The following is a 26,915-nucleotide window of genomic DNA, read 5'->3' on the forward strand; positions in this document are numbered from 1 at the left end:
AACACCGTGTCTGGGTGACACGAGACAGGCTGTTGTGTCACTGTGTCTGGGTGACTTTGCTGAGAACAAGGGCACTCTCCCTGGCCGAGCTGACACATAAGACAGACCGTCGTGTCACCATGTCTGGTGACTCTGCTGAGAACGAAGGGACTCTCCCTCTGCCCCAGCTGGGGTTGCAGAGGTGACACCCCCAGCCTGACATCCCAACCTCTCTGGCTGCTCCAAACAGCCCTCCCTGCCTTTGTGGTCCTGGCAGCTTTGAGGGGAATCGCACCACACATCCTGGACCCAGGGGCCTCGTGGGGCCGCCCGTGGCCGGTGTCCTCGCTTGGTTGAGCCAGACAAGGGCAGGTCCAGAGAACAGTTTCTGTCTCCCTTGTCACTTCAGGATCAGTGCCCGCAGGCTCAGGGCAGGGCCTGGGCTGGGAAGGGAGTGGAACTCGGGGGCTGGAGGAGGAGTCGCCTGCAGGCTGGGGGCCTCCTGTGGGGAGTGGGACTGAGCCTCGTTTGCAGGCCCCAGAGTAGAGCTGTGATTCCTGGAGAAAGTCAGAAGGAAACTAGGCAGTTCATAGAGATCCCTGCCTCCAGGCAGGACAGTCCTGGGACAGCTGGCACTGCCCTGGGGGCACTTGTGTGCCTGGGAGGGTCCTGCCGACAGGGTGGAGCCTAGCTCTGGAAACAGGCCGGCCCCTGTTCTGCTGCCATCCAGGGGACAGCCGGGAAGGGAAGTGCCTGGCAGAGGGGCCAAGCCCAGCCCTCAGATGGGGGGTGCCACGTCTAGGGCACGGGGCAGGAGGCCAGGCTGGCCTGGGAGTGGCACGTGCTAGGTTGTGGAGAGGATGGGATGGTGGAGATGCCCCACTACTGTTGGCAAACATCACTGCAGCTGGGAGGGGTGGGGCCCAGGGGAGGATCCGGGAGCGTGAGGAGGCGTGTTCAGGTTCTGGTGGGGGAGGAGGCCATCCCGCTGTGGGCGGGTGAGGGGGACGCTGGGCGGAGGAGGCACTGGGCTGGCTCCGGACAACTGGGGGCCCCTCCCCTCCGGGAAGGGTGACGCTGGGACCCCGGGGGGGTTCCTCCCCTTTCCCCTCCCCTTCCCCGAGGCCCCCCAGACCAAAGCTTCTCCACCTCCAGCCTCGGTCCCCGTCCCCCAGGAAACCGCATTATCATGGGCAAGAGCCACGTGTTCCGGTTCAACCACCCGGAGCAGGCGCGGCAGGAGCGCGAGCGCACGCCTTGCGCGGAGACGCCGGCTGAGCCCGTCGACTGGGCCTTCGCCCAGCGCGAGCTGCTGGAGAAGCAGGGCATCGACATGAAGCAGGAGATGGAGCAGAGGTGGGCGTGGCTGCCCCTCCCGGCCCCCCACCGCCGCCGGCCGCCTGCCTGCACTCACCCGCCGCTCTTGCAGGCTCCAGGAGCTGGAGGACCAGTACCGCCGGGAGCGCGAGGAGGCCACCTACCTGCTGGAGCAGCAGCGGCTGGTGAGGCTCCCCCAGTCCGGGTCCCTCTCCCCCAGCCCTTCGCTCAGCCGCGGGAGCTGGCCCTGGGGGAGCCGCGTCCGGCGGGGAGGGCCGCAGGGGGCTGGTCTCCGCGTGGAGCCACAGGCGCGCTTCTGTGCCCAGGACTACGAGAGCAAGCTGGAGGCCCTGCAGAAGCAGATGGACTCCAGGTACTACCCCGAGGTGAACGAAGAGGAGGAGGAGCCGGAGGACGAAGGTGAGGGGTCGTGTCCGGCAGGGGCGGGCGGGGCCGGCCTGGCGCTGGGGAGGGGTCTCCCTGAGGAGACGGGCCTGGGGCACTCCCTGCAGGTCGGCTGGTCCGCTCCTTTGCCCGGCATACCCCGATCTGCAGGCAGGATTCGGGAGGCTGTGCTGCAGCAGGAAGGCACCTGTGCGTGCAGGTGCAGCTCTGGGGGAGGCAGCCTGGAGCATGGGGAAGACGGGGCAGCATCCCGTGCGGGCACCTTGCGTCCACCCGGGCAGTCTTGCCCGAGGGGCGCTACTGCTCCTCCAGGGACAAGGTCTCTGCTCCGTTTGGGAGCGTTTGCTTGGGTGGCCCACCGCTGCCCGAAGCTGCTGGGCGGAGGACTGCCCCGCAGACAGGGTCCACATCCAGCTCGGCCTTGGGCCCGCTGGTTGGCCCCTTGCGCGGATGTGACCTGGACGCCCTTGTCTGGACTCGTCTGCCTGGGTGGAGGGCGGGTGCCAGGCCGCAGCCCGTCCTCCTGCCCTCGCCCCACTGCTGCCCCCAGCCCTCGCTGAGCTCCGGCCTGACCCTCAGGCCCTTGCGCTCACGCCGGGGGTGCGGCGGCCGCTGTGGGGCCCGAGGGCCGCTCCCTGAGGCAGGTCTCCCTGCCCGACCCCTTCCCGAGCGCCCCAGACAGTTGGTGCGACCCTGGGGGCCTGAGCCCCCCACCCCGCATCGACCGGGCCCGCCTCTCCGCACAGTCCAGTGGACCGAGCGGGAGTGCGAGCTGGCGCTGTGGGCCTTCCGGAAGTGGAAGTGGTACCAGTTCACATCGCTGCGGGACCTGCTGTGGGGCAACGCCATCTTCCTTAAGGAGGCCAACGCCATCAGCGTGGAGCTCAAGAAGAAGGTGGGCCGGCCCCGCCATGCCACGCCCACCACGCCCACCACGCCCCCACCATGCCATGCCCCGCCCCGCCAGCCCCACCCACCCCCCGCCGCACCACGCCCATGCCGCCACAGTGATGCCACGCCCCCGCGATGCCACGCCCATGCCACGCCCCCGGCGCGCCCATGCAGCCACGCTGATGCCACGTCCACGCCACACCCCTGTCACGCACGGCACGCTCATGCCGCGCCCCCGCCCCGCCACGCCACGCCCCACGCCCTGCTACGCCACGCCCCCACCATGCCGTCTGCACCTCGAGGGCACTCTTCCCAGCCCAGTGGGACTCCCAGCTGAGCGGCTCTGTCTCCTCACCAGGGGGCAGAACGCCCCTGACCCGTACCCCTAGGAGGGCAGGTGGCTGAAGGGAGGCCAGCACTGACCAAGGGGAGCGCATAGGCAAGCCGGAGAGCGGGGGAAGTGGAGCTTCCTCTCCCCCGCGAGGAGGAGGCTATTCCGGGGCTGGGCTCCGCCTCCAGGGCCGACGGGCGTCATCTTCACCGCCCACAGGTCCAGTTCCAGTTTGTCCTCCTCACGGACACACTCTACTCCCCGCTGCCACCTGACCTGCTGCCCCCGGAGGCCGCCAAAGACCGAGAGACTCGCCCCTTCCCACGCACCATCGTGGCCGTAGAGGTCCAAGATCAGAAGAACGGGGCCACCCACTACTGGACGCTGGAGAAACTCAGGTGCGTGGGAAGCGGAGTGAACGCGGATGTCCGGCGGCTAGTTTTCCTGTTTCGAAAGAAAGTACGCTGGATCCAGGCTTATTAAAGGATCTGTGTTCTGTTCTGCCAAAGCCAGGCTGAAGCTGGAGGAAGGGGCGGGTGAGGTGCTGGGGGGAGAAAGGCAGGGGCTCCTCTCCCCTCTGCCTCCAGGGCCCCACTTGCCCGCCTTGCCGTGAGCGCCTGACTCTTACTGGGTGAAGGTGACTGGGCAGGGTTTTGCCACGGGAGAAAAGTTTACTGTTGCTCAGCTTCCCCTAGAAGGAGGGACACCCGCACGCAAGGGAGGCACAGGGCCGTCGGGGACGAAGAGGGGTCTCACTACAGCCTCTTCAAGGCATTCGTGGGCACACCTGGACAAGGTGAACAGTGAGGACCGGCCGGTCAGAACAGCACTGGAGGCTTGGGGCAGGGGTTGCCTGGTGGCCTGGCCCCGCACCTGGAGATTAGGGCAGGGGAACTGGCTGGTTGAGTGGGCTTGGGCCGGGTAAGGGGTTCTTCACTGTGGGGCAGGGTCTCCGCAGGCAGTGAGGCCGCAGAGGCGTCAGAACACTTTGAGACACAGAAAGTGAAGCACAGACTCACTCACTCCTGCAGCCATGCGCACGCACACGCGGTCCCGCTCACCCTCAGACACGGGCCCACTGGCACACCAGCCATGTGTGTTCACAGGCACACCTGCTCCTTCCCTGTTCTCCGGGCTGTGGCCCCTCCTGGGAGATGAGTGTCCCCCCAGGTCCTTCCTGTTGCACCTGGGCCCCTGAGGGAAATATCCCTCGCGGGTGTTTCTCCCACAGCCTGCTGGTTTTCCAGGGTGATAACTTGGGAAGCGCCTTGTTCCTTGCTCACCGGCTCCCAGGACTCCGTGCCCGAGTCCGGTACCCCCTGCCCTGGCTAGTCCCAGCTCCGTCCTCTGCTGACACCCTGTAGCTGTCACTGGGGTTAAGAGAAGTGTGTGGTGAACGTGTGTTGAACCGCAAGCCCCTTGCTCACGGTCAGCCGGTTCTGAGGACCGGCAAACCCACTTGAGCCGAGGGCCACCCTGAGCAGGACGATCCAGCCAGGCCCACGCTGAGCTCTGGCCCGCAGGCAGCGGCTGGACCTGATGCGGGAGATGTATGACCGGGCGGCCGAGGTGCCTCCCAGCGTCGCCGAGGACTGCGACAACGTGGTGACGGGAGGGGACCCCTTCTACGACCGCTTCCCCTGGTTCCGGTTGGTGGGCAGGTGGGTGTCTCCTCCGCACCGCACTGAGACATTGGGAGGAGCCTGGCGGGTGGCGAGGGCCTGGGCCCTGGCCCTGACCCGAGGCGGGCGCTGGCCCTCCTCCATCCTGAATGCCCCGCCGGGGTCTGAGCTCCCCCGCCCCCATCATCCTCTCCACACACCAGTGGGCCCTGATGGGGAGGGGGTCTCCGCATTGCCACCCACCCCTGCTTCGGGGCCGTAGCCCTCAGCTGACACCTGGCCACGGGTGAGAATGAGGCTTGGTCCGGCCTTCTGGGTCACCGGTGGTGTGAGTGCCCCCAGAGCCCAGAGTCCACGCCTGTTGTTCCCTGCCTCCTGGGCTGGGGGCTGCACCAAGCCCCTGCCCCCCCATGGGCATGGTTTCTGAGGCTTCACCACGGCCACGACCTCAGCTGCACCTGGCCAGGACCACACCTGCCGGGACCTTCCGGAACCTTCCGGGGCTGCACACCATCCCCACGGGCGGGCGTGCGTGCGTGTCCACGCCTGGGGACGGCGCGCCCTGGGCCACCTCGTGTTTGGAGGTGGTGCCTTTGGCGGTCTGTGCGTCGGCCGGGCCGCACGCGACCGCCCCGAGGAGCCGGTGTTAACCTCTTTCTGTCTTGTCGCACTAACCCCAGTTCGGTCGTCTCTGGCTGCAACAGCTACCCTCTTCTCAACACATGCATGAGCGAGCGCATGGCTGCTCTCACCCCCTCCCCCACCTTCTCGAGCCCCGACTCCGACGCCACCGAGCCTGCCGAGGAGCAGAGCGTGGGGGAGGAGGAGGAGGAGGAGGAGGCGGAGGCGGACCTGGAGGACGACGTCTTTCCGGAGCACGTGCTGTGCGACGGCCGGGACCCGTTTTACGACCGGCCCCCCCTGTTCAGTTTAGTAGGAAGGTTGGTGAGGTTGAGGACGGCATGCTGGGAAGGAACCAGCTCTTTTGCTCAGGAGCACTGCTGTGGGCACGGTGGACCACCGCAGGGCGCCGCCCCGGCGCAGGGGCCAGGCAGGGGCTGGCCTCCCCCAGGGAGCGAGTGAGGCCGCAAGAGCGCCCCTGGCCGTCCTGGGGAGGCCCAGCCGGGGAGGGGAGGGGCCCAGTGACAGAAGAGGCAGGACATCCTGGGGCACAGGCTCCACGCAGGGGGCTGTCTCCGCAGAGAGGCCTCCAGAACCCCAGGGGGACCTGTCTCCGCAGAGAGGCCTCCAGAACCTCAGGGGGCCTGTCTCCGAAGAGAGGCCTCCAGAACCCCAGGGGGGCCTGTCTCCGCAGAGAGGCCTCCAGAACCCCAGGGGGGCCTGTCTCCGCAGAGAGGCCTCCAGAACCCCAGGGTGAGCCCCCACCCCCATGCAGGGGCCTCAGGATGTTTGGAAAAGTGGGGGCAGGCATCCTTGCGCCCCCTCGCCCACCAGCCGAGGCAGCTGTTCCTCCCTCTGCTGTTTTCCAAAAGAGACGGAGGGTCCAGGTCTGCTCCCAGTGCCCCCCAGCCACCATCATGGCGAGAGGAGCAGAACCTGGAGGAGGCCGTCGGGGGGCACAGGGGGGATTGAAGGAAGGGCAAAGCCTGGCAGTGGGAGGGCCTCCCTCTGAAGCCCTGGGCAGTCTGGCCTCTCTCCAAGCTAGTCTCCATCTAAGATGGAGAACACCCCATCCGTCCTGACGTTCAGATGTGCCCTTGGCCTTGGGCTGTCCAGGGAGGTGCCCTTTGTGGAGGAGAGGCAGTGATTAAGGGTTCTAGACAGGAGAGAGACCAGGTACAGGAGAGGGCACGGGGCTCGCCTTGCAGGCAGATGGGGCAAGTACAGTCCGTTTGTGTTTTTATCACCATGGGACAGAAGCAAGAAGGGAAGATCTAGAAACCCAGCTGTAGCAGTAGAAACCTCGGCTCACAGGGACTGAATTTACACATTCTGTGTGTCTGTAAAGTTGGAAGACAGCTTTAATGGCAGCCTTTGTAGGAGTCTGGGATTGCTTCCTGGGCTTGGCTGAAGGGAGGTTTTGGAAGTCTTGACCTTGGAGCACCAGTGCTGGAAGCAGTGCCGAGGCTGGTCCCCAGATAACGGGGTTTGTTCTGGGAGCCCTTTGGTGCAGCTGCTGGAGTGGAAGCCTCTCTGGTTCCTCTGGGAAGGAAGCAGGCTCTCTAGAGGGAATTGAGGGTTTATTCTGACTCTGTCTCCCTGAGTGGGGGCTGATGGCCCCCTGGCTCTCTCCTGAGATGCCCCAGCCCAGCTTCCTGCCCCACCGACCCAAGCGAAGGTGTGACCCCCGGGGCTGGCCCCATGCAGGCCTCTCAGAAAGCCCGGCCACAAGGGCCAGGGCAGCCGGGTGTCAGGCAGGTGTGGGGTCACCAGGAGAAATGGGGGTGGGCTCTTGCAGTCTCAGCCAGAAAGAGCTGGGTCCTTCCGACACTCCCCCCCGTGATCTGGGATGTTACGAAACAACCAAAACCAAAGCCGCGCGAGAGGCCAGCTCCCCACGCGGCCGTCTGCGAGGGGCTTCGTTTGGAAACGTCCTGATTTTTCTGGTTTGGCAAGAATTGGCTTTTCCCGCGCAGCAGCTGTGCAGGCCCAGCCCTGAGGAGGACCCATGTGTGGTTCCCTTTATCCTTCTGGTAGCCGCTGGCTCTCTCTCCAAAGCTTAAGCGAAATGGGGGCGCCCACTCTTGCCTCCCTCCGGAAAGGCTTCCGTGGCCCCAGCATGCGTCTGCACCTCACCAATCTCGTGGTTAGCGCTGCCTCCTCCGCTCCCCCACGCTCCGCCCCGGCCCCCTCCGTCTCCGGCGGGTCTCAGCCTGCTTCAAGGTGCCCTCGCTTCTGAGCACAGGGTCCCGGCAGGGGCCTCCCCGAGTCCAGGGTCAGCCTGCGTGCCGCTGTGCTGGGGGTGGGGTGGGCTGGTCCTGGGGTAGGAGGGGTGGGCCTGTGAGCTCAGTCTCCCCCGTGATCCTCCCCGCCTGGACCTTCGCTCTCAGAAAAAGGGTGGGCAGGGGAGCCGCCGAGAGAGGAGGGCGAGGGGCTGACCATCTGGGATGGACGGTCCCAGGGAAGGAGGACAGGTGCCCCCTCCCCAAGTGTAGGATCCAGGACTCTGGGTGGAAAAGCACTGACCCGCCGTGTCCACTCTGTGCCGTCTGGGCTGGTGAGGCTGAGCTCCCAGCCCCCAGTCGGGTGTTCTCTGAGGGCCAAGCCGCCCAGCCAGAATGGTCTCCATCAAGGCATTGGGCCACCGTGTGTGGGTGGGCGTGCCGCAGCCAGCGGGGTCCTCCTGACAGGGCTGGGCTGCTCCGGCCCCTGGGGTGGGGGGCATTGTTGTCTGGTTGGGCGTCTGGAGGGCCCAGCCTCTACCCCTCAGGCCCCACCCTCTCCCGTCCTGGTCAGTTTGGGGGGTCTGGGGTCTTCCTGCCCCCTGCCCTCGAGGCTGGTGCTGCCACCAGGGGCAGGGGCTGCCAGACCTGGGGGGCCCTTCTGGGTGAAGGCAGTGTTACCATCCCGGGGCAAGGGGCAGCAAGGAGGAGAGAGGGTCCCGCCAGGCCGCCGTGCCTTCTGGACACCCTCACCCAGGGCTGCGTCTGACCTGTGTGCGAACTTGCCTGGTGCCCCCAGGAGTGTGGGGACCAGCCCCCCCCACGGCCAGCAGTGAGGTTCAGGGAGGGCGAGCGTGATCCTGGACTCCAGGCGTTTTTTCTCTGGGAAACCCCGATCTCCAACTAGGGGGGCCCTCGAAGCCCCCAGCCCTGCCATTTACCATACCCTAAGCATCTGGGTTTTCTTTCCTTTCTGGCACGAGGAGATCTCGTGAGATCAGGAAAGACTTGATACCTAAGGAACTTTAAGTAAGCCGTGGGGCGATGGCGTGCAGTGTCCACAGCCGGGAGCTGTCCCGGAGCCAGCCTGGGGTCCCGCCCCAGCCGAGCATCTGCCCCCAGCCTTGCTGTTCTCGGGCCTCCGTCTCCACCTGTGAGACAGGGCGCGGAAGCCGTAGCTCGCCAGCCCCAGCACCCCCGCTTGGATCTCTGGCGCTGTGTTTGCTCCCCTAGAAGCATGATGCCCCCAGTCCAGCTGAGGCGTTCCGTTGGGGAGGGAGCCCCAGCGTCCGTGTTGAGATGTGAGTGGAGGGGACCCCAGCCGACTGCCCCGCGGTGCTGGGGGCTCCAGTGCCAGCCCAGGTGGGCCCTCAGGGGCTGTCACGCACGGTCTCCCCTGGAGCTTTTGGTGGCAGGCTGCCAGTGGGGTGCTTTGAGCCTTAGGACTCACGGGGTGCGGCCCCCTTAGATGCGTGGGCCCCATAGCAGGAGGTGCCCCAGGAGACCGCAGGGGGCGTGTGCAGCCCCGGGGCCCTGGGGGAGCGGGGACGCCCGCCTGCCCCGGGCCTGCCGTGACTGGGTCGGCCCGCCGAGTGCTCTGCCTTGGACTGCCTAGGGCCTGGCCTCCGTGGGCTCAGGAGGGAGGAGGGCTGACCTTCCCTTCCCTCATTGCCCCTCGGGGTGGTCCTGGGTCCCCTGCAGGGGGCTGCGAGAGGCCATCAGGGAGCCGGGAGCCAGCGCCTGGGGGGCTGCCCCCGAGCCCTCCAGGAGGCGGCCTGAGCCTAGTGGGCCCCCCTGGCTGGTATCCCTTGGACAGCCTGACACTCTGCCTCAGGAAGGCATCGTGCCCTCACTAGCCCACAGCCCGAGGCAGCGTGCCCTCCCCGTGGGTCCTCCTGTGGGTCCCTGCAGGGTGCAGGGGGTTGGGCAGCCCTCCCCATCCTGCCCCGCCCAGCGCCTGGGGCTCCCGGAAGTCTCCCGGCCCTGCTTTCTGCAGCAGGCTATGCCCAGGGGCAGACAGGGCTGGAGGGCAGCGCTGACAGGGCCCTGCAGCTGGGGGCTGCCCAACCCAGTCCCCTCAGCCCTCTGGGACAGGGAGGGGTGACTGGGCTTCAGGGGAGCAGAGCTGGCTCTGTGCCAGGGTCCTGCCCCTGCTCCTCCCCTTCTGGACCTCATTTCATGGTTGCCCCCAGCTCCCATCCCCAGTTTCCGTCAGACAAGCTGGACCAGGAGCCCAGGTGCCAGGGAGGGGAAGCCCACTCCCCGCGGTGGGTGCTGGGCGATGCCTTCTGCGACTTGGGCAAGGCCTTCCATTCTACGGGCTCCAGCGTCTCCTGCTGGCTTCTGCTTGCCTGTGTGGTGGCGGGGGCAGTGGGCCTTAGTGCCCACGCACCCCCAGTCGGGCAGAGAGCGCACTGAAGGGACGGGCTGGGGGGTGTCCTCAGGCGCTGTGCTGGGGAGGGGGCTTCCGCCTGCCGGGAGGCTGGGGGGCCGGGAGGCCGCAGTGGCAGGCCCTGGGAGGCCGCACCCTGGGGCGCCTGGGGCCCAGCTCAGCCTTTGGGGGCCCAGAAAGCAAAACCAGTCAACAGAGGTTGGGCCTATTGGTAAATTCGGGCCAACGGGGAGAGCTGTGCAGAAAGCGGCCCGGAGGCTGAGATGTGGGTGGCCGTGCACAGAGGGAGCAGACAGACAGGGCCCGTGAGGCCAGAACAGCGCTGGGCCCACGGCAGGGGCTGGGGCTCCTGTCGGATGCAAAGAGTTCGGAGGCCGTGGCAGGTGGGGTCTGCTCGGGTCTCAGGTCCCCTCTGGCAGCCGTGGAGGCCGTGGGGGAAGGGGGAGGCCAGGGCTGATGGGCCGGGCGATGAGTTTCAGAGTGACTCGAGGCAGAGCTGACGGACAAGCGAGGATGGCGTGCAGAGTCCTGACCTCCGGCGGGCGAAGGCCAGCAGTGGCCAGGCTCGGAGCCCACCGGAGAGGGGACGCAGGGCCTGCAGTCAGGGCCCTGGGGGCAGCCCTGCCCCCCGCCTGTGCCCACGGCACATCGAGTGGGGACCCCAGCCTGGATGAGGGGCGGGGTGACGGGCGACGCAGCTTTCCTGTCCCCGAGTGTCCCCACCCCACCCAGGCCAGTGCCCGGGCTCCCAGCTCAGCTTCCCATACCTCCGTCCCCACCTGGGCCCCCTCACCCCCTGCATTTCCTCTTCAGTACCTCCCACCATCCAGGACCACACCCTGAACTCCCCCACCCCCAGAGCTCAGGGTTGCCAGGTCCGTGCCTTTGGGCTGGAGTGAAGGGTAGAGCAGGGCTGGAAACCAGGATGCTCCCTCAAGGAGGGGTCCCTCCCAAGGAGTACACACCTCAAGGAAGGTATGTCCCCAAGGAGGGTGATCCCCCCAATGAGGGGGGTGTCCCCTGCAAGGAGGGTGCCCTGAAAGGAAGGGGGTTGTACTCATGCCACCTGCCCACCCGTGGAGCAGCACAGGCTCCATCCTCCGCTGCCTAGGAGATCTCACAGGTCGACCGGCTCAGGGAGGGGGCACCACGGGGTGATGTGGCCTCTGGCCCGCCTGTCCTGGCACTAGCTAGGTGCACAGCTGAGCTGCCGGGAGAGGGGGCCTCTGGGCCCTGGGGCTGGTGGGGCCGTGCCAGGCAGTGCTGCAGTATCTGGGGCGTCCTCGGGGCTCCGTTCAGCCCTCCTCCCAGGCCCTGACTGACGTCACGGACCTCTCGCCTCTTGTGTTCCTGGAGAGGCTCACAGGGACCTCTGAGCCGTCTTTCGCCATCTGAGGGCCTCTGTGGGGTCCGCAAGTGTCAGGGGCCCCTGGGAAACGGGCAGGGGAGACGGGGGGCATCGGCCCCAGCATGAGGGTCGTAGGTCAGCGAGGCCGTCCCCGGTCATCCTCCTTGAAGCAGGCTGAACCCTCCTCCTCGCTGTCCTCTGCTCAGACCGCCCCCTCACCTCCGCGTCCTCCCGCTCCTGCCCCCGCCCCGCCTGCCCCCGCCTGGCTGCCCGCTCCCTTCTGCTTTGCAGTGTCATGTGCAGTGTCGTGTCGTGAGCCTGCCCTACCACCTCTGCCGCCACCCGGCGCGGTGCCCGGCGGGTGGCTCTGACCGCGGCCTCTCCTCCCCCAGGGCCTTCGTGTACCTCAGCAACCTGCTGTACCCCGTGCCATTGGTGCACCGCGTGGCCGTCGTCAGCGAGAAGGGCGAGGTGAAGGGCTTTCTGCGCGTGGCCGTCCAGGCCATCTCAGGTGCGTGCGGACGGCCTGGGCCGGGTCTGTCTCTCCTCCAGTGGGGCCCCCCGGGCAGGGTGAGGCCTCCACAGGCCTCACGTGGTGGTCTGCGTGCAGCCAGCCTCCTCCATCTCTCCCTGCGAGAGAAGCCCTGCTGCCCAGTGCTCAGCTCGGGCCCCTGGGGCTCTTCCTGGTCGGCTGGGGCCTTCAGGACTGTGTGGGCTGAGCCAGGGGGCTGGCTGAGCCCCCTCTGGCTCAGGGCCCCCACCAGGCAGCCTGCAGAGCAAGCCTGGTGCAGAAGTGCCCCCCCCCAAGCCCCCACTGCAGTCTCAGCCCCAGGACGGGTGTGCAGATTCCAGTCCTCGGTCCCCCAGCCTTCCCGACTCCCCAGCACTCCCCACTTTGGAGCACATGGACACTCAGTTGCTGACCTGTGTCCCCAGAGGCTGTGAGCCCTTCCCCAATGCCAGCCAGCTGGTCCGGCCCCCCACTGAGAGGCAGACGCACCTCACTGCCCAGTCCCCTCCCGGCCGCCCCTCCGGGCTGGGGACAGCCACCCCAAGGAGGGCCTCGGGTTTGCTGGGTTTGCTCCTCTGAAAGTGGGTCCTCTGTGAAGCTTCTTAGAAAGGAGTGTGGAGAGATGCTTGGAGGACAGTGGGGGACCGCTCGGCCAGAGGGTCCCTCTGCTGCGATGGCCAGTATTCCCTTCCCCGCCTCCAGCCCCCGGTGGCTCATCGGGCCTCTTCCTCCCCTCCCTGAGGCTTGGCCCAGGCACCCTGGGTGCAGCTGCAGAGGGCCCAGGCTGGGCCTGGGAGGCACGGAGCGTGAGCAGCACGGGGGGCCTGCTCTCCCACTGGGTGGCCTGTGTAAGCACATTCTGGATGTCTGGACCCCTGTGCCGGGTTCTCGCTTCCCCACAATCCCAAGCACTCTCTCCAGCTCCTCCAGCTGAGGGCCCTGGGGACACGGCTGAGAAGGGGGAGCCTGGGGATGGGCTGGCTTTAGAGCCCTGGGCCCTGGGGCAGCCGGGGTGGACACCTTGGTGGTGGTCACACCCCCACAGGGCCCCACCCGCTGGCATCTGTGAAGTCTCCTGCAGTGGTGTCTAGCCAGAGTGGCTAGAGTTGGGGGCTGGGGGCCTGGAGGGGCCAGAACTGGGGGCCTTCAGGCGGCAGAAGAAGGCTTTGGGTTTTGTCCCAGGCAGTCGGGAGCCCTGCACACCGGGAAGAAGGGGCTGTGAGTATGTGTGGGGTGCTGAGTGTCCAGCTGCGTGACGGGGAGGGGGAAGGGAGTCCAGAGGCTCCTGGGTTCTGCCGCAGCCGCTGAGCCTGGGGGCAGGACTTGGGAGGGCAGAGGTAGCAAGCTTGGCTCTGACAAGGTGGAGTTCATGGTCCCTTCAGAGCGGCTGTGGTCCCTTCAGACGACGTGGCTGCCGCTGGGCCCTGGGGCAGCGGAGGTGGGCGGTCAGGGTGCCTGGGACACGCCCTGGTCATTCAGGGCCGCTTGGCCGTGTCTGGAAGCCGTGTCTGGAAGCCCCCAGGTGGGTCGGAGCCCCACCTGGTTCCCGCGTCCGCCCTGCCAGAGCTCGGCCTGGATGTCCTCTCCCATCTGGAGACAAGCTGGGCCTGACCCTTTGCTCGGTCCTGTTTCAGCCGACGAGGAGGCCCCTGACTACGGCTCTGGCGTCCGCCAGTCAGGAACAGCCAAAATCTCCTTTGACGACCAGCATTTCGAGAAGGTAGTGGTGCAGCCACGGACGCCACCAGACTGGCCTCCAGCCTGGCGGGGCCTGAGGGAAGAGGGAGGACGGCGTCTTCCTGCCCTCGGGCGAGAGGCCTGGGCAGCTGCCTGAACCTCGGTCCTCTGAGGCTTTGGGCCCAGGGCCCCCCAGTCCCTCTCAGAGGGATCTCAGTGCTGGGCCTCACAGGAGGGGCACGGGGCGTCCAGCAGTGCAGGGAGGGCCCTTGGTGGGGGCGATGGGGGCCATGTGGGCAACTGGTGGGGGGCCCGGGCCAGCCCTGAAAGCCGTTAGGAGAGTCTCCCTGCCTCCTGCCCAGGGCAGGTGGGGGAGCAGGGGGCGGAGCCGAGGGCAGGGTCCTGGCTTGGGTGGGCGTGGAGCTGAGGGTGGGGTCCTGGCTGGGGCTGGGGCAGAGCTGAAGCCCAGAGACATGTTCCACCTTCCTTTCCCGCTTCCTAGACTAGCATAGCCCTGAGAACCTGGGGAACGAGGCTTGGGGAGGGGTACACCCACAGCAGGAGCGGGCCTGGGTGGGCGCTCAGGGTCCCCGGCAGCGCTCTGTCCGACCCCGCCCCCACCTGCACAGTTCCAGGCCGAGTCCTGCCCTGGGGCGGGCATGTCCCGCTCAGGGACCTCCCAGGAGGAGCTGCGGATTGTGGAAGGCCAGGGCCAGGCTGCAGACTCCGGGCCCTCAGCCGACGAGGTCAACAACAACACCTGCTCAGGTGGGTCCCCGCGGCCCGCCTCTTGGCCGGCACGCGTGCTGCGGGCCAGTTCCCAAGCCCGGGCTCAGCCCCTCGGGTCCCTCCATGCCCCTCTGCCCTTGGCTCCCAGCAGCGGTGACCCCAGAAGGCCTCCTGGACAGCCCCGAGAAAGCCGCCCTGGACGGGCCCCTGGACGCCGCCCTGGACCACCTCGGCCTGGGCAGCACCTTCACCTTCCGCGTGACCGTCCTGCAGGCGTCCAGCATCTCCGCTGAATACGCCGACATCTTCTGCCAGTTCAAGTGAGCCTCGTACCCAGACTGTGCGGGTGCGCCTTCGCAAGGCGCAGGGGGTCGGGGACACATGGTGGCCCCTGGAGGCTGAGGTGCCCGTGCCCAGGCCCCGCACCCACTGAGCATCTCCTCCCGGTTCGCAGCTTCATCCATCGCCATGACGAAGCCTTCTCTACGGAGCCCCTGAAGAACACGGGGAGGGGGCCCCCGCTCGGCTTCTACCACGTCCAAAATGTACGTCCTCAGGGCCCCCGACCCCCTGCCGTGACCCACCCCTCCCGGGGCCTCGGCTCTGTAGGCCTCCTTGAAACCCTCAAGTTGCTTTCAGTCGGTCATAGCTTCTCCCTCTCCTGAGCACCACCCCCGGGCTGGACATGAGGACACAGGGCCTCGGGTACCAGGTGGGGGCACGTGTGCTCCTGCTGGGCAGTAGGGACTTTGGGGGACTTAAGACTGGGGGTGGGGGAAGCCCAGAGCCCCCGAGGGCCCCTGCAGCCTCCGCCAGATGTGGTTGTGAAGGGTCTGGGGGCCCAGTGAGGCCCCCCTGGCTTGGTTCTGGGGATGAGGTGGGGCAGGGCAGGGCACGTGGAGGGCCACGGGATGCCCAGGCAAAAGCTGGAGAGGCCAGGGAACCCCCAGCCTGGAAGAACTGGCAGACGAGGGGGACACGGTTCAACCTGCAACTCGAGCTAGGCCATCAGGAGAGCAGGGGATTGTCTGCTGTGAGGCAGGGAAGCAGGGTCCTGACCGAAGCCGCTGGGTCATCAGGCCTCGGGGCCCCAGCCGGCCAGTGTGAGTTGGACCTGAGCTGTGGGCGTGCCCTGAGCAGCCACCCCGGCCTGGCTCAGAAGGGCCCTGTGGACTGTGGCCCGTCCTGCCCCTCGGGGATGAGGGCTCGGGTGGTCCCTAAGCCAGGGAGGTGGGGCCGGCTCTGCCAGGGCACTGCGTGGATTCCTTCCCTGGTGGCCCCGCAAGGCCCCTCAGCCTAGGGGCTTCAACCAGGGGCTGCCCACCTCGCAGCCCCGGAGGCTTAAGCCCGAGAGCCTGGTGGGCTTCGCGCTCCCTCTGAGGCCGTGATGAGAACCAGTTGCCACACACTCGTAGACGGCCGCCTTCCCCAGTATCCTCACGTCGTGTCCCGCGCGGGCCTGTGGGGTCCCCAGCGCCTTGTTCTAGCTCGATCGCCTCTGTGGAAACCCCTCTCTAAAGCACATGCTTCAACGCGTGGGATGCAGGTGGGGGGGGGCTGGCGGGAGGAGGGGGATATAGTTCAACCCACCGCGCCGGGCGAGTGGACGAGAGCCTGAGGCGGGTCAGACCGGGAAGCAGAGGCCCGTCCTCCAGCCCTGTGGTCTGAAAGAGCAGCTGGGCGCAGGGGCCCTCAGCCCTTCAGTCCTGTGGGGAGAACCCTTGGGCCGGCCCTCAGTGGCCGGTCCACAGGGTGTGTGGAGGAGCAGGCTGGGCAGACCCAGGTGAGGTCAGCCCCCGGCTCTCTGGTCTGGGCCGGGAGTGCCGGGTGCTCCACGGAGGCCGAGCTCTCCCCTCCCTGACTGTCCGTCCCGCCCCCCGACCAGATTGCAGTGGAGGTGACCAGGTCCTTCATCGAGTACATCAAGAGCCAGCCCCTCGTGTTCGAGGTCTTCGGGCACTACCAGCAGCACCCGTTCCCGCCCCTCTGCAAGGACGTGCTCAGGTCAGCATTCCCGCCCCTCCGCGAGGATGCGCTCGGGTCAGCGGGAAGACCGGGCCGGTCTGCTACAGGGGATCGGAGCTTTTTCCCTCCGGCTGGCAGGCCTGACCTGCGCCCTGGACAGGCGTGGTGTGCTGGCTGTGGAGCCGTGTGCCTCCCCCCTACCCCCCGCGCTGACACCTCCCCGTTTGCGGCCGTACAGGGGGAGGGTCAGAGACGGCCCCGCGGGGCTGAGGAGGGGTCTCAGAGGGTCACTGTCAGAACCTTGGTCGTGTCCCGGGGCCCAGGGAACCCACACGGGGCTGGCAGGGGCAGGTGCAACCCCCTGCTCTGCTCCCGAGTCCTCTGCCCGCCCAGGAGGGACGGGGGCGACTGGCCCTGCTCTCTCCCCTGCCTGGGGCTCTCAGGGTGGGTCCCCCCATGTGTGGGGAGAGCAGCCCACAGGCATTGGGGGTGGTGGGGCCTTTTGTTGCCGCCTCCGGGCGCTCTCTGCGCTGACGTGTGGGACCCAGGGCGAGTGTTAGCAGGGCACGCCGGAGGGACTGATTCCAGGGCTTGCCTGTCCTGGGGACGGGAGGGGCCTGCCTGGATTCCCGGGGCCTCCTGGAGCTTCCTGGGGGGTCTCAGGTTCTAGGGTGCCCCCTCCCTGGCTGGCAGAGGCCAGAGATCAGGTCTTTCCCAGGCCCCGTGGGAGGGGCACCGGCCTCCGGTCACTCTCCCCACCTCTGTCCCCACAGCCCCCTGAGGCCCTCTCGCCGCCACTTCCCACGGGTCATGCCGCTGTCCAAGCCAGGTAAGTGGGGTTCTCCCAGGCACAGGGATGCCTGTGTGGGCCGGCTGCCCTCAGCCGAGTGCAGTCTTGCAGGGGCATCCCTGCCCCCTAGCATTCTGGCACCACCCTGCCTGCCCGCTGGCCCTTTGGGGGCCCCATGAAGTCAGGACTCTGTACCAGAGCCGGGGCCACAGAGGGACATCCGGGAGGCTGCCCAAGGCTTGGGATGAGTGCTGGGGGCTCCCGGGGGGCCGGGCCCTGTGAACTGAACCTGCAGGAAGGACACGGTCTGAGAGGAAAGGCCGGCCCGGAAGCTGCTTCCCGGGGGGAAGACTGGAGGTGGGCAAGCCCGGGAGGTCCCTGGAGGAAGGGCCCTGGGAGGTCAGCCCAAGCCTGGCACCCATAGCGGAGGAGCTGTTGGCAGAGGTGGCTGGGCACACAGGGCACGGAGCCTGTGTGTTGGGAGCGGCCACACGTGTAGGGCAGGGGACCCAGGGCTGGGGCCTCTGTGCTGGAAGCAGGTGCTTGGCGTGGCCGAGGGGTCCTGGGCAGGTCGTGGGGCCTCAGCAGGTGTGGCTCCAGCCACTGCCTGTGCCCAGGTACATGGGGCTGCCCTCCTCCCGCCTGGCATGGGTGAGCCGCAGTCACGCCCGCCCCCTGGGGTGGCAGAGGCCCGTCTGTGTCCCGGGGTGGAGCCTGCCAGTCACTTCCATGGAGGGCGGTGTTCTCGCCACTGCTGGGGGTCTGCTCCCCGCCTCATCTGCGCACCCTCAGCCGCAAACAGTCAGTTTGCACCCGCGTCTCTTCCCTGTCCCCCCAGTGCCGGCCACCAAGCTCAGCACGCTGACACGACCCTGCCCAGGCCCCTGCCACTGCAAGTACGACCTGCTGGTCTACTTCGAGATCTGCGAGCTGGAGGCCAACGGCGAGTGAGTCCCGAGCCCGTGCTGCCAGCGCGGGGCTGGGCGGGGGTCCACGGGATGTATGGGGCTGGGAGGGCCTGGGGCAACGGGTGGTGTTCCCCTGCCCGCTCCGCCCGCGGGGCGGGGCCGGGGTCTGCCGGACTGTCTGTCTGTGCTGTGGGCGCGGGGCGGGGCCGGGCACGCCCTCAGCCCTGCCGCCTCTCTCCCAGCTACATCCCGGCAGTGGTGGACCACCGCGGCGGGATGCCGTGCATGGGGACCTTCCTGCTCCACCAGGTGCGGAGACCTCGCTGCCCCGCCTGCCCCGAGCCCTGCCCCGGCCCCACCCCTGCTCCACCCCGCCCCACCCTGCCAGAGGGCCGGCTGACCTAGTCCTCTCCCCTGGTGCCCGGCAGGGCATCCAGAGACGGATCACCGTGACCCTGCTGCATGAGACGGGCAGCCACATCCGCTGGAAGGAAGTGCGGGAGCTAGTGGTGGGTGAGTGCGGTCGGGCGAGGGGCAGCGCCCCAGACCCGGCCCCCCCCGTTGCTGTGGTTCCGGCCTCGCTCGCCTGCCTCTCTGTGTCTCAGCCCCTCACCCGAAGAGAAGCGCGGACTCGGGTGATTCCAGCCTTCTGTTTAATCACCGCGCTAGCTTGCTAGGGCTGTCGTGAGGAAGTCCCGCACTCCAGATGGCTTGAAACCACAGAAGCTCATCCCGTTGCGTTGTGGATAAGTCCTGTGATGAGGGTGTCAGCAGCTTGAAGCCCCAGGGGAGGTCTTTCCTCCCCCGCTCCAGCTTCTGGTGGTTTGTGGGGAGCCCTTGTGGATGCGTCACCCCAATCCTCTGTCTTCATGGGGCCTGGGTACTTAGATGAGGGCCCACCCAGTCCAGCATGACAGCGTCTCAACTGCTTCCATCTGCCAAGAGCCTGTTTGCACATGAGGTCACGTTCTGGGCCTCTGGGGGTCAGGACCACAGCACATCTCTTTGAGGGGACCCAGTTCAGCTCACAGAGTGCCAGGGGCTTTGATGCTTTCGGTCTGTAACTTCCTGCCATGAACTCTTCTGCCTTGGAAATGTTCCCTTTGCTGACTCTTTGCAAAGAATCTATCTTCCCAGTTGCTGTTCAAAGACAGGAACCACCATCCCATGGACTGCTGTCCGTCCTCAGCATGAAGCTGCCTCCCAACCCCACGGCCCTGGAGCTGAGGGACCTCCGAGGCCTCGCCCCAGGCGTTGCTGTGGCCGTGGGCATCAGCTCCAGGGCAGTGTCCCTGGGGCTGGGGAGTGGCTCTGAGGGTGTAGAAGCAAGGATGTGAGGGGGGCCTGTCGTCCTGCGTCACTAGGTCAGGATCGTAGCCCGCAGGGTTCTGGGGGCCCCAGGACCAACGTTTCATTTTAGCTGTTCCGTGTCTTATTTCCACACAAATCAGAAGAACAGCAGAACAAGTGCATACACCCCTGCTGCAGATGTGGTCTGGGGGAGAGGCCCAGTGATTCCTTTCTGACTTAAGAAAGAAAACGCAGTACTACTTGTTTATTCCTGAAGGAGGCAGAGTGATCAAATTAGCCATCATTATAAGAGTAAGAAGCTCCCCTTGAGGAGGGCACGGCAACCCTCTCCAGTATACTTGCCCAGAGAACCCCATGGACAGAGGAGCCCGGCTGGCTACAGCGCATGGGGTTGCAGAGTTGGACAGGATTGTCTGACTAAGCATATGCACTCAGGCAAGAAGTGGGTAACGGAGGCGCCAGGCGGGAGTCCTGACTCTTGGCAGTTCTGGTGCCTTTTATAGGCAGCGTCACCCCCTTGCCCCCACCACAAGTACAGGCTTCTTAGAAGGCTTTGCTGGAAACAGCCCTGGAAATAGCCCTTGCAAGGAGACATTTTTGACTCAGATAGTATTTCTCTTTTTTAAGTATAAAAAGAGAGGAAACATTTTTTCCTTCTCCTCTTGCTAAGATGTCCTCTTCCAACAAGTGGGAGTGCCTGTGGGTCCCAGGCTGGGTGATTGGAGCCTGTCAGCTGGGGTGGGGAACCTATCTGTGGCTGAGAAGCCAACACTCAGCACTCGGGCAGCGGGAGGACGTCCGCCGATGGGCAGCGCCGTGGGCAGCTGCAGAGCCTGCATGCTGGTGGTGCTGTCACTGTCGCGTCTGGCTCTGCGGCCCCGTGGACTGCAGCACGCCAGGCCTCCCTGTCCCCCACTGTCTCCCAGAGCTTGCTCAAACTCACGTCCATTGAGTCGGTGATGCCATCCACCCGTCTCAGCCTCTGTCGTCCCCTTCTTCTCCTGCCCTCAGTCTTTCCCAGCATCAGGGTCTTTTCCAAAGAGTTGGCTCCTCACATCAGGTGGCCAAAGGTTGGAGCTTCAGCTTCATCATCAGTTCTTCCAGTGAATGATCAGGGTTGATTTCTTTTAGGGTTGACTGGTTTGTTCTCCTTGCTGTCAAAGGGACTCTCAAGAGTCTTGTCCAACACTGGAGTTCAGAAGTATAGATTATTTGGTGCTCAGCCTTCTTTATGGTTCAACTCTCATGTCGGTACTTGACTACTGGGAAAACCATAGCCTTGACCATACAGACCTTCGTCAGCAAAGTGATGTCTGTGCTTTTTAATACTCTGTCTAGGTTTGTCATAACCTTTCTTCCAAGGGGCAAGAGCAAGGGTCTTTCAATTTTGTGGCTGCAGTCACCATCCACAGTGATTTTGGAGCCCAGGAAAATAAAATCTGCAGTTTCCACTTTCCCTCCATCTGTTTGCCATGAAGTGATGGAACCAGTTGCCATGATCTTGAGTTTTCTGAATGCTGAGTTTCAAGCCAGCTTCTTCACTGTGCTCTTCCACCCTCATCAAGAGGCTCTTCAGTTCCTCTTCACTTTCTGCCATTAGGGTGGTGTCACCTGCATGTCTGAGGTTGTTGGTATTTCTCCCGGCAGTCTTGATTCCAGCTGCAGACCCTGCGTGGGCCTCCCCGCCCCACTTGGCGTTGCTCCTGTGGCTGTGTGGGGAGCCCTGTGGCATGCCCTAGTAGCTGGAGGCTCCTGCCCAGGCAGAGGTGGAGAGCGGGGACCTGGCGCCCGCCTGCCCTCCTGGGAAGTGATGTGTGGCCTGGCCCGCTTTCTATAGGTCGCATCCGAAACACCCCGGAAACGGACGAGTCCCTGATCGACCCTAACATCTTGTCGCTCAGCATCCTCTCATCTGGATACATCTGCCCGGCCCAGGACGACCGGTGAGTCCGCTCGGGGTCAGCACTCTTTTGAGGAGGCCTGGGTGTGTTCTCAGCCCCCTACCTGGCCTGCCCGGCTGCACTGGGCCCTGAGCTCTCCAGGCCCTTCTTCCTGGCCCTCCAGGAGGTGGTGCAGGGAGGGGCCCCTGGTGAGCTGTCGCTCGGTCACCTGATGAAGGGGCACGCGGGCGTTGCCAGCAGAGGAGCTGGGTCCTGTTCTCAGGACTCCTGTGGGCGGGAGGCAGCATGGGGCAGTGGGCAGGTGAATGGGCCGGATTTCCCAGCCACGCTGCTGCGGGCACATGTCCCCTTTGGCAGGCATCCTCCCTGCGGCCCAGGGTCCTGGAGGAGCTCAGGGTCGAGCTGGCCAGTGGTCTGGCATCCCGGGGTGGGGGTATGCCCAACGGCATGGCTTGACACACACTCCTCCTCACTGGGTTTCCGGGCTTGGGAGTTTTTGGGGAGAGGCCTCTGGGGGCCAGGCTGGGGTGGACAGCTCACTGCCAGAGCCACCCTCCTGGGGGGACATCGGTAGGCTTGGCTCTGTCTGAGACGCTGCTTTCTGGGGGCGTGGGGACATGGGGAGGGGGCTCCCGAGTCCTGAAGGCTCAACCTGGCCTAAGAGGCAGAAGCCGAGAGCTGACCCCAAGCTCCAGCCATGGGCGTCTCCATGGGTTCCTGTGCCGTGTTTGCAGGAAATGTCTTGAGAGCTGGGTGCGCTGGAGCTGGTGGGGCCCCCTTTGCCAGGGGAGCTGGATCCATAAGGATAAAGGGTTTTGGTCCAGACAGAGCTGGGCTTCCTCGCAGACTCCCCGGAGAGTGGGCAGTGACCCACAGGGGCAGGCGTGGCTCTGTTCCAGCCCTTTCCCGGAACCTTCCGGAGGAAACGCAGCCTGCACTCGTGTCCAGAGGAGGGAGGGTTGGATGAGGATGCTGGGGGGGTGTTCTCTCGAGGGTGGGGGCACCGTGACAGGCAGGCTGGGCTTACGGGAAAGGGGTGCGGCACGTGCGGGTAGGCCCGTCGCCGTGAGGACACACCTTGGGGATGTGGCAGAGGGCCTGGCGCCCTCCGCATGGGTTGCCTGCAGGGACACGGGCCTCTGAGACTGGGACCCGGGGGTGGGGCTGAGGGGACCTGTGTCACCAGGGAGGGCTCTGGAACACCGAGTGCCCCTGGGGACCTGGAGCATGACCTCAGCGTTCCCCCAACCTCTGACCCTCCCTTTATCCTGGCAATGCCTCGATTCTTGGGTTAGAAGGGGCGTGAACCTGGGAGAGGAGGAGGGTGTGGGAACCTCTGGGACCGTGTTTCTGGGCTCCCGTCCTCCGGCCGGCACAGTAGCTGCAGGGCACATTCTCGGGGGCTTAGGGGGATGGGCCTCGGGTCAGTGGGGCTTTAAGGTTCACCCTGCTCCTGGAAGTCAGAGCACTCGCTGGCGGGCCCGGCCTGTGCCCTGGAGACCACGGGACGAGAGACCAGCTCAAGTGCCGGAGGTCAGGGCCCCTGGGGGCCTCAGGAAGCCCCGGACCAGAGTCCCTGCCCGCAGCTGCTTTGGCCCTGCTTGGCTCCCCCTCCTCCTGTCTGGCCCCAGCACAGCCCTGACCCGAGCCCCGTGCCGGGGAGAGTCTCGGGGACCCCCTCAGTGGGCGGCCCCAGGCAGGCTGCGTGTGGAGGCTTGGCTGGCCTCCGAGCAGTCCCCCGAAGGGCCCTCCTGTCCCCTGGACCCCGGCTGATGCGCTCAGAGCTCCGCAGGTGACGGGGCAGGCAGTCTCCCCAGGAGACCAGGCTGGCCTTGGGCCCCGTGCCTTGGCTGCCCACCCGCTTCGCCGTGGCCCCGACCCCCACTCAGGGTCCCCATGCTGTGCGGCCTCCCCGCTCCCGATGGGCCGCCCACCGCGGACGCTCCTCCGAACTGCCCCCCGCCTGCTCTGCTGCCGCTGTCCCCGCCCCGGCCCCCGCCCCCACTAACCTGTGATTGTTTGTGTTTTGCAGGCAGTTTCTTGATTCGGACATGCCTAGGTACCATCCGTGCCCCTGGTTATTTCAGCCTGCCCCCACTCCACAGCCCCGAGACCTCATTCCAGCTTTCGGGCCCCTCCACACTCGCTCACCTCCCCGTCTGTCCCTGCTGTCCTCTCCACCCATTTTACCTCCTTTTTCCTCTCCCCGTCTCACCGCTTCCTCCCCGTCACCCTCCCCACCGTGGCTCCTTTTGATCTTGGCTGCTTCAGTAGACGCTGGCTGGCCTCCCGCTCCCCCCAGCCCTGCCCTGCCCCCCTCGCCCCAGCAGGAGCAGGCGCTGCATGCAGGCTGGCCAGCCCCCTCCCCGCACAGTGAGAGCAAGGGGGTGCACAGTGGGCACAGGACGGGGGTGGACAGGCGTGGCCCAGCCCAGCCCTCCCGGCTCTGCCCCGCCGCCCCGGGTGCGGCCCCTTGCCCAGCCAGGCTCCTGGCCCTTCTGGAAGTGGGTGGGTGGTGAGGGGCGAAGGGCAAGGCTCCGGACTCGCCCGGGTGGTCCCAGGACCAGCCCCTGAGTCACGGGCTCCTGGGCCGGGCACGGAGATCCTTCCCCACCTGGGCTCTGGGCTCAGCAGCAGGGTGCAGGGTCCCGGAGGCCCTGCGGTGGATGGCCTCTCAGTCCCTGTTACGGACCCTATCTCTGAGGCCGCGGTCTGCTCTGGGCCCCTGTGGACTGTGGCCGGAGCTCGGTGCCCTGGGGTCTCTGTTCTGGAAGAGGAGGTGGCAGCAGAAGGCCTCCAGTGAGGACGCCTGGTCCTCGAAGGGGCGTGGGGCGCGGGGCGGTGCCTGCCCCTTCTCAGGGTGGCGCCCAGGGCGGAGGGCGGGTCACCAGCCCAGCTGCTGAGGTCAGGCCTGCTGCAATGTGTTGGGACAGATGGTCACTCTGACTGTGCCCTGGCAGCTCTAGCTGAGGCCCCAAGGGGTGGCCAGCAGGCTGTGGTTCCTGTCAGCCTGTCCCCAGGGCATGCGCACCCGAGGCAGGATCAGGCCCTTCCTGGGGACCGGCGGCTGGCTGTGGCGGGGACTCTGTCAGGGAAGACCTGCGGTGAGGCTGCACTCGAGGAGGGTCACATGCCTGCGGGGCCCAGAGAGCAGGGACCTGCCCCTCTTGGGCAGCCTGGAGGGCTTCCTGGAGGTGGCAACCTGCTGGATGGTCCTGCAAGCAAACTGGGCCCGCCGTGGCGGCTGCAACCTGCAGTCCGCCTGTTCTCAGAGCGCTCTGGGGCTCATCCCCAGAGGGGACCCGACTTTGGGGCTGTTTCCCTGATGAGTCCATCAATACGATCACACAGAGCTGTGGGCGTTTTGTTCCAGTTTGGGTGTCCACAACCAGGCCGGTGTGACAGAGGCATGCTCAGGCTGCAGAAGGGCCTCACCTGCAGATGCATCACAAAATAGAAACCTCCCCGCGGCCACGAGGAGGCGCCGTGGGGGCGGGGGCTCCTACTCAGCAGGGCCTTAGCACCGGCCCCCAGGCTGCAGAAGGGCCTCACCCCAGCTCCCAGGTGCAGAGCTGGGCTCGTGGGCCCCCAGAGGCCTTGGCCTGCAGGAGGAGGCCCGGAGATCTGGGAGGGGCGAGGGGTCAGAGCCCCAAGCCTAGAGCCAGGGCCTGCCTCACACCGCAGGCAACTGCTGTGGTGGGAGCTTCTGGGGACGCGCAGAGGGTCCCATCCTGGATGTCTGGCGTGGGGTGGGGCCTGGGGGCTGCACCAGCTGGCCAGGCTGGCTGTGTGAACATGCTCGGGTGGCAGGGACTTCTGGAGCCTGCGGTCCGTCCCCTCGGTCAGGGACTCTGTGAGGGCTAACTCAGCGTGTTAGGCTAAATGAGATGGATCGGACAAGCTCTAAGGAGGGGCCTTGCACGTGGGGCTTTATCGATGTGTGCAGAGTGGCTATCCTCACTGCGGCCTTGTTCAGGCGCTCAGTCATGTCCGGCTGTTTGAGATCCCATGGACCGCAGCACGCCAGGCTTCCTTGTCCTTCACCACCTCCCAGAGCTTGCTTAAACTCATGTCCATCGAGTCGGTGATACCGTCCAACCATCTCATCCTCTGTCGTCCCCTTCACCCGCCTTCAATCTTTCCCAGCATCAGGGTCTTTTCCAATGAGTCAGTTCTTCACATCAGGTGGCCAAAGTATTGGAGCTTCAGCTTCAGCTTCAGCATCAGTCCTATCAATGAATATTCAAGATTGATTTCCTCTAGGATGGAATGGTTGGATCTCCTTGCAGTCCAAAGGACTCTCTAGAGTCTTAGCATTTAATATGAAATACTCCTAAAGCACAAACCTTCTCAGCAAAGAGCCTAGTTTTTAAAACGCAAACCACACCCGTTTTCCAGAGGAGCACTGCTGAGATGCGGGGGCCCCACTCTCACGTGGGGAGCGAGGTGGCGAGCTGGTGACCCAGCCTGACCCACGAAGAGTGGGTCCGACCTTCCACCTTCCACCCCGTCCATGCATCTTAGCCGGGCTCACTCTCCTGCCCCGGGGCTCCTGGTGCCCAGGCAGAAAGGGGCCATGAGGCCCTCTAAAGTAAGGCGGTGTTGAGGCTAGGGAGGACAGTGGTCCACGGTGACCTTCACCCCTCCACCAGGCACAGGATCGGATTTCTCCAGACAGGTGGCTCAGGTGCCCCAAGGGCTGCCCCAGGCTCCCAGGACAGGCCTGGGTTAGGACCGTGCAGAGTCTCCTCTCAGTCCTGTCTGCTACACCATCGACAGGACCTGACCCCACTCACTCACGAATTCATCCGTCACACGGGACACGACCCCACTCACCCACTCATCACAGAGGGCCCGACCCCACTCACTCACGAATTCATCCGTCACACGGGACACGACCCCACTCACTCACTCATCCATCACACGGGACACGACCCCACTCACTCACTCATCCGTCACACGGGACACGACCCCACTCACTCATTCATCACAGAGGACCCGACCCCACTCACCCACGAATTCATCCGTCACACGGGACCCGACCCCACTCATCCATCACACGGGACCCGACCCCACTCACTCATCCGTCACACAGGACCCGACCCCACTCACTCACTCATCACACGGGACCCGACCCCACTCATTGATCCGTCACGCGGGACCCGACCCCACTCACTCATCCATCACACGGGACCCGACCCCACTCATTGATCCGTCACACGGGACCCGACCCCACTCACTCATCACACGGGACCCGACCCCACTCATTGATCCGTCACATGGGACCTGACCCCCTCTGACTCACCCATGCGTCACACCTGAGCCGTGCTCTGCGATAGTTCCAAAGGGGCATTAAAGACTGAACGGCAGGAGTCTGTCTCCAGGAGGCTCCGAGCCTGGCGAGGAGCTCGCTGTCCCCTCACGCCTCGGTCCTCCCTTCCCTCTGACCCTCTGGTCCGCGCGCTTGCTCTGCATGGCCGGAGACGCCGCTCGGCTGTGTGAAAGGCACATCCAGACAAAGCTGCACCTCTGAGGTTCAGGGCCATTCCCCTGCTCTTAGCCGCGTGGCTGCACCCTGTGATCATGGTCCCCACTGGACCGGAGGGCTGCCCTGGCTGCAGTTCAGGGAGCTCAGAGCACCTTCCCTGAGTTCCTGGGCCACTTCTAAAGGTGACTCTTTGAAGAAACGTACTTCCCAGAGCCTAAGGCGTTTCTGGTTGACACCTCGAGGGAGGGGCTTCATGTGCAGATTCTCAGCAGATCCATTCGCACCAGGTTGCCCACTGTGCCTGCCCGTGGGTGCCCGCAGCTGTGATTCTTGTCACAAGTTTTCTGAATGAGTCCTGTCGGGCCGTCGCAGTAGGGGTGGTGGTCACACTCACAGTGCCCAGGGGGTCATGCTGGGAACCCTGAGATTCTCTTACCTCCCCCCAGGCAGCCCCTGGGCCTCTGAGCACCCCAGAGCCTCCAGCCCCAAGAGGGTGCAGTTCAATTC

General features: G+C 65.7%; 1 protein-coding gene across 6 annotated transcripts in view; it reads left to right on the plus strand.

The window, feature by feature from the left end:
* KIF1A (kinesin family member 1A) overlaps nt 1-26,915 on the plus strand; it is an 85,244-nt gene that overhangs the window by 45,665 nt on the left and 12,664 nt on the right. For 2 of the 6 annotated variants that reach the window (XM_055402907.2, XM_055402909.2), the window contains exons 20-37: nt 1,155-1,335; nt 1,409-1,481; nt 1,623-1,716; nt 2,448-2,596; nt 3,143-3,321; nt 4,447-4,584; nt 11,521-11,639; nt 13,274-13,359; nt 13,946-14,084; nt 14,197-14,365; nt 14,500-14,590; nt 15,931-16,049; nt 16,784-16,839; nt 17,639-17,747; nt 17,951-18,017; nt 18,137-18,221; nt 20,857-20,962; nt 22,953-22,979. In XM_055402907.2, the coding sequence (XP_055258882.1) occupies nt 1,155-1,335; nt 1,409-1,481; nt 1,623-1,716; nt 2,448-2,596; nt 3,143-3,321; nt 4,447-4,584; nt 11,521-11,639; nt 13,274-13,359; nt 13,946-14,084; nt 14,197-14,365; nt 14,500-14,590; nt 15,931-16,049; nt 16,784-16,839; nt 17,639-17,747; nt 17,951-18,017; nt 18,137-18,221; nt 20,857-20,962; nt 22,953-22,979 (1,987 nt within the window). Of the gene's footprint in view, nt 1-1,154; nt 1,336-1,408; nt 1,482-1,622; nt 1,717-2,447; nt 2,597-3,142; nt 3,322-4,446; nt 4,585-5,225; nt 5,487-11,520; nt 11,640-13,273; nt 13,360-13,945; nt 14,085-14,196; nt 14,366-14,499; nt 14,591-15,930; nt 16,050-16,783; nt 16,840-17,638; nt 17,748-17,950; nt 18,018-18,136; nt 18,222-20,856; nt 20,963-22,952; nt 22,980-26,915 lie in introns of all 6 variants that reach the window. The other 4 variants (XM_055402908.2, XM_055402910.2, XM_055402905.2 and 1 more) reach the window with 3 other exon arrangements.

Source organism: Moschus berezovskii, chromosome 4, assembly GCF_049115385.1.
Source record: "Moschus berezovskii isolate FMDL1 chromosome 4, NW_MosBer_1.0, whole genome shotgun sequence".
In the NCBI taxonomy this organism is placed as follows: Eukaryota; Metazoa; Chordata; class Mammalia; order Artiodactyla; family Moschidae; genus Moschus; species Moschus berezovskii.